General features: G+C 39.3%; 1 protein-coding gene across 1 annotated transcript in view; it reads right to left on the reverse strand.

Moving 5' to 3' along the window:
• The window catches only part of LOC106529490 (probable G-protein coupled receptor 158), a gene marked incomplete at its 3' end in the record, with an annotated part of 70,554 nt that extends 64,253 nt beyond the window's left edge, over window positions 1–6,301 (reverse strand). The window contains 1 exon segment of the mRNA XM_014024941.1: window positions 4,871–6,301. Coding sequence (XP_013880395.1) covers window positions 4,871–5,760 — 890 coding nt within the window.
• Window positions 6,302–6,527: the final 226 nt, after the last annotated feature.

The following is a 6,527-nucleotide window of genomic DNA, read 5'->3' on the forward strand; positions in this document are numbered from 1 at the left end:
TGTGTGTGTGTGTGTGTGTGTGTGTGTGTGTGAGGAAACTGCAGAGAGCTGCGGGGAGGAAGTTGGAGTTTTTAGCAAGAGTTGCAGCTGGAGCAGCTTTGGCTGGTATTTTTTGGTAAAACACAGATGGTGCATTTTAAGTTGTTTTTGGGAGCTACGGTTGAAGTCTCAAAGTTCTTGAAGAGTCTGTCGCTGCCTCGCTCTGAGGTACAGAAGCGGGTCTCTCTCCTCCGTGCGTCTTCTGAACCGAGTCAGGTTTATAGGAACGGGTTTTCATTTAAAACAGTCCGAATCAAACACATCGCTAGAATTTATTGTAGGCGGGAYTTTAATGCATTACAAAAATTACTGACGGACAGAAAAAAAGCGGCTTCCAAAGCTGTTGCACCWGTGCTACAAAGTCTTTTTCTTTTATAGCACAGCTTTTTTCATAGCACGTGTGACATACAGTATATGTCGCACTGTACAGCCCTGTGATCCCATCATGCCCATTTCAGCACGTCATCACAACCGCTTCATGCCGTTCTCTGCCGTGAGCGTCGTAGCCTACTTTGTTGCAATGATAATTAAAAAAGAAGTAACAGCGATGTGCGACRGCCCTTCCTCTGAARAAATTAAAACTATGTAACACAGTTGTTTACACTGAAATTAAAAACATTTGACCAAAGAAAAAACAGAGCAGGACTACAAAGAGAGATAAATATGATTTAGATTTTTATTTCTGTGACTGTAACGACCCCCAGGAGACACGACATTAAAGCAGATCCTTTAATTCCACAGCTGACGCTGCAAAAAATGATTTTTTTTGTGGATCTCTGAGAGCAGAACTTAAATCTCTGAACTCGTAAAGTTCTTCTTTTTTACTTTGCTATGTCATTCATGAATGGACACGTCCTGGTATGTGGGGCAGGAAACATATAGCCTTATATGGTGTTTTTGGGGTGGTAATTAAGTAAATTACCTCTCCTTGTGCACGAGCAGCTGATACACTTCATCATGTTTATGCTGCTCATTTACACAGTTTWCCTGAAGATAGAAGAGTTTGTTGACATGTTGGTACAAACTCTTCATATGAACAAAAGTAAGAGAAATTTAGGATAATAATACGAACATGTTCTTGCATGAGGCCCATTGTGAGTTGTTTTTCAGCTTACATGGGCAGGTCACAATGGTGTTTGTGTACTTCTGAGTGTTGCAATTGCATGATCTTTTAGTGATAATCTTATTAGTCCACTATTAAATTCCCTTTTGAACAGACAGCTGTCATCCGTACAGTGGTTTGCACATATATAACTTAGAGAAAAACATATTTTAAGAACTGTCATCGTTGTGAATCTTAAAAAGAGTCTCCTTGGCATCCAAAAATTCTTTTCCTTTTTATTCCAAAAAAGACTGGACTGAGAAGTAGTATTACGAGTCAGCAGACACCGTTTCACCAGGTGTTTGCTAGTTGTTGCTGCCGATAGCCTGCAGGAGTCGCACAGGAGGTGTGCTCTGTGATGAGGAGCTCAGCTCAGCTTGGAGACAAAGTCCAGAGGAGGAGCTGATCCTAAAAGGTGGTTCTAGTCCCAGCTGGTGGTTTTTGCTCTCCAGCCTGGCTGCCTCAGGACACTACAGGATTTCTTAAACATGCATGAAGGAGTCAAAGCAAGACTCTGGGCATGTTTTTTTATGAGAGGATAACATTATAATATGATATAAAACTCAAAAAAGTTGATTTTACGTGATATTGCCCCTTTAAAATAAATCAAGACAGGTTATACTTTGTATAATAAAATGCTCTAATTTTGTCATTGAGGTCAAAATGTGAAGCGTCAAACCAGGGAAACTGCATAAATGCTGAGTGCTGAATGACTGCTGAAATTTGTTAAAGAATTAACTACAATGTTATTAAATATTAAATTCAGCAAATCACTAGCTAATATCAGCAAAACAATTAGTAAACCTGTTGGTAAAGCTGAAATTACCAAAACTGTAGCCAAAAATAATTATTAGTAAAATTATAGCTGAAAGCTAAAATCTGCCATCTGGTAATACAAACAAAGGTTATCATTACAGTAGTTAAAAGTTAAATGTAGCAAAGCTGTAGCTAAAACATAAAATTAGCTAGACAGTAGCTTAAAGCTAAAAAAGCATGAAGCAAAAATTTTAAAGCAGATTTTAGAGAGTATGCTTTCTGAAGGAAATGAGATCTCAATTCAATTCTTTGGGTAAAAATGTTGTAAACAAATGTAAATTATTCAAAAAAGCTATAGTCCTTTTTTTGTTTAAAAAAGCTATAAAGTCCTAACACACTATTCCCAAAAATGATGCATATTTTGATACAGTGTGTGAATGGTTAAAATAGCACAACATAAAAAAAACATAAACAAGAAAACAATGATAAGCAAGAAAGTATTATTTACTTTGAATGGAATCTAGCTATAGAGTTTGTTAAATTTCTGTCAAAAATGAAAATGTGAGTCAGTTATTGGCTTGTGAGTGTTGTGTTAGAGATTAATTAAGTAGGGTTGAAARGATTCCTCGAATAATTCGTGTAATTCGATTACAAAAAATCCTCGAGGTAAATTTATCTGCCTAGAAGCTTCATAAAAAATACGTTATAAGCAGCGCACTTTCGTCCGCCCGTAATGTTTTTTGTGTTACACCCAATGCTACTTTGTTTGCGCCTCCGCTAACAGTTACACTGTCGACGCGTCACGCATGTATGCTTGCTGAGTGCTATATTTAGCTTTAGAAGATGAAGAGTGCCGAAACGAAGCGCCCAAAAAAAACGACAAATTAAAAAATGTATGGGAACATTTAAAACTAAACAGAAAAGACGACAACGTGCAGTACGCTTCACATCCACGATGTTACTGCACCGGAACAAAAACACTGCTGCAAACATGTCCGGAGGTAACAACAGGTATCGTTCACGTTACCTTTGCAAATTGTGTTTACCTAAATCTGTGATAATCTGTGTTACAGATGTACGAGGAGGAGGTATGTTTAAGTTAATGTTATTTGTGCTGACTAATCATGGTGACCTGGCAGGGTTTTATTAAACYGTGTGTAAATTGTGTGATTAAAAACAAGACTTACTGTAAATTTGTCAGATTAAAATAAAAACACAGCAACAGATTGACAGCTTGAGCTGAAACATGTTTGTTGATATGCTTTTATCTTAYTTTAAATGAGATACTTGGAGTAAATATTTCAAGTTTAAAAGTATTTATAGAAGATAGTTGAATTTATAAAATTATTTGCTGCTGCTTTTTATGATTTTAGCCTTCATTACACTGTCGTATTTGTTTGTAACTAAGCAGTCAAGACTAAATCTTTTATTGTTTAAATGGGAGCCCTGCATCAACCTAATAACAGTTTTTTAAAAATATGAATTTTTTGTTACAATTAACAAGTGAACTCTATTAACAAAACTCAATTGCAACACCCAAATGTTTATATTACCCATTTTACTAGTTAAATTTCTACCCCCCCCCCCCACACACACACAAAAAGATTCAGTTTTCCAGTCTATAACAATAAATTTAAGCATTTAGATTTTTTCTGTGATTTTTAAAAATGATTCACTTTCCATTGCTTTGCTGATTATATCCAGGTCTATATGCCCATTAAGTTGAACAGGGATGCTCCATTGGAACCACTCTTCAGCTGTCTGAATGATATAAAAACCTGGCTAAAACTAAACTTTCTGAATCTAAATGAGAGTAAAACTGAAGCAATCACTTTTGGTAAAGTAAATTCAGATGACATTTGTCCTTTATTTTCATACAGCCATTCTACTGTCAAGAATCTGGGTTTTCTCTTTGATTCTTCACTTTAATTCAGTTGTAAAATCAAGTTTTTTCCAATTAAGACTAATTGCTAYGGTGAAATCWTATCTCCCCACTAAAGACKTTGAAAAGGTGATTCATGCTTTTATTACCACTGGCTTGGACTAATGTAATTCTTTGTATGCTGGTTTAGATAAATCATTTCTGCATGGCCTACAGACTGTCCAGAACGCAGCAGCTCGTCTTTTAACAGGAACTAAAAAGCATGAACACATAACACCGGTCCTGGCTTCTCTCCAGTGGCTTCCTGTTCACCTGAGAATTGATTTTAAGATTTTATTGATGGCTTTTAAAGTTTTTAATGGTCTGGCCCCGTCATATTTATGTGACCTTCTTAACATCTACACTCCAGTCAGAGCACTCAGGTCTACCAACCAGTTCCTCTAGATGTTCCTGGATCCAAACTGAAATCTAGAGATGACCGGGCCTTTGCAATAGCTGCTCCAAAGCTGTGGAACAGTTTACCTCTTAATATTCAGTCAGCAGAGACTGTTGAGGCTTTAAATCTTTGCTGAAGACCCATTTATTTTCTTTGGCTTATGTTTAAGATTTGGAGGTTCAGTTAGAGCTTTTTTCATATATTGTGTTTCTGTATTTGTATCTATTATTTGTTTGTTTTTTGATGTCTTGACTGAACTGTGAAGCACTTTGGTCATCTTTTGTTGTTAATGTGCTATACAAATAAATTTGACATTGACACTGACAGAGTGCTTTTAATTAATGCCTCCTCAAACCTTACATACATAAATACAAACAAATGGAGTTAAAAATGCATGAATTAATACAACTGGTATTGTAATTTTACTTTGATTGCAGCATGGTCATTAGCAGGTGTATATTACCCCTTCCCAATATTAAATAATTGTATTTCTCATAAAATAAGCTTAATTAATTACTGCAGAACAAGACAATTTTTTTAATCCGATTACTTGATTAATCGTCAGAATAATCGATAGATTAATCGATTACTAAAATAATAGTTAGCTGCAGCCCTATACTTAAGTGTGTAAGAGTGAAGGTGTTTCTGTCCTGACCTGAACTCAGGTGTTAGATCAGGTTTGAGGCCGTAGAAGGAGATGGACAGGGTCAGCATCCAGCCGGGAACCAACAGACTATCCTTACAGTCCAGAAATGGAGCGCTGGCCCACCGTACACTGTTTTGATTGGTCACATAGCTGTCGCCCTGACTCCACTTTGGGGTGTCTAAGGTGCTGAGGTCATTGAGGAGCACCCGCTTAGACAAGGCTGCTGTCTGCTGGTTGGACTCAGAGAATTTTAGTCTGGTGAACCAGCTGTCATCTGGGGCTGGGGCTGGTGGGTGGAACCTCTCCCAGGACTTAGACAAGTCCTGGAGGATGATGGTTTGCTGCTTAGCAGATGGGTTGCGGGTTGCATGAAGAACCATTTGTGGCACCTTAGCAGCTGGGTCAGCATCGAAAGTGAGGAGGGCCCGTCGAATGATCACGTCGGCCTCTAGTAGGGCTCTGACCAGGGCATGGTACCACTCCATATCTTCCTGCACTGTGCTCTCCCGCAGGTCACTGGCCTGGAAGACCATGTTGAGAAAGTTGGCAGTGTTGGCCAATGCATTCAGAGCTGGCTGGAGGGGGGAAATAAAGGTCATTGGTAGAGGTCCGTTCTGTCCCTGAGTGCTATATGCTCGGGAACAACGGGCCTTTCTCAGAGTGAACGGATCCCCAGTGTACAAGAAGTTCTCTGCTGGTAACCAGTCATCCTCTTCCACTGTGGGAGCTTCTGAAGGTGTTCCAGTAAAACCAGGAGGTTCTGTGGGGAAGGGTTCTAAAAGTCCTGTGCCGTTGGTTGAAATATTGCTGCTGTTTAAAGGTTCTCCAGTGAAAAACCTTTGAGTCACTTGTGCTTTTAAGAGGTGTGTGAGCAGAAGAAGAAGCCAAACAGGGCTCATTCTGACTCACTGTGGAGAAAATAAAATAAAACAAAATCAAAGGACCAACAAAGGACAGCCCTTTGTGACCTGTTTCAAACTTTTGAGAGAAGATAAAAGCTTTGCATGATGGTGAAAGTTTAAACTCTCTTTCTGGATGTCCTCATGTTTACGTTAGTGAAGCAGTGCAGCAGCAGGTGTCCTGGAGGAGGATGCTGCACCGTCTGTGGCGCTCTCTTCTCCCACTCAAAGCATACAGTTCCATGTGTGCAGCCTGAGAGCATGCATGCAGCTAACAGTGGTCGCAATCAAAAATATAACCAACATTTATGATGGGGATGCAGGTAGAAAGATGTAATCAGCAGGAGCAGAATGAATCTCATCTCTCAGTTGTCCATTCAAAAGCAAAAACAAAATGAGGAGGAGGGGAAATAGGGGGAGGAGCCTCAAAGTTAGAGGGAGATTGTTAAGTCAGGCGAGATGAAGGTGGAGATACGCGTTGTGATGAAGAGAATAAAAAAGTAAAGATGTTTCCTTTGCTTTTCTCCACTCCTCTTGTCTGTTTTCACTTATCTGCTGCTCTAAAGAGCTTCCAGCTCATCTGACAGAAACCTGTAATGRTCGTCCAGCTCCTCCCCCCCACCACTCACTGCCTCCTCCCCTCTGTCATTTCACTCTCTCATCCATACTGATGGGGATTTTCACCAGCGCTAAAAGGTGATGTGAGTGGTCCATCTGTTGTGTGTGTGTGTGTGTGTGTGTGTGTGTGTGTGTGTGTGTGTGTGTGT

Source organism: Austrofundulus limnaeus, unplaced genomic scaffold (assembly GCF_001266775.1).
Source record: "Austrofundulus limnaeus strain Quisiro unplaced genomic scaffold, Austrofundulus_limnaeus-1.0 Scaffold448, whole genome shotgun sequence".
In the NCBI taxonomy this organism is placed as follows: Eukaryota; Metazoa; Chordata; class Actinopteri; order Cyprinodontiformes; family Rivulidae; genus Austrofundulus; species Austrofundulus limnaeus.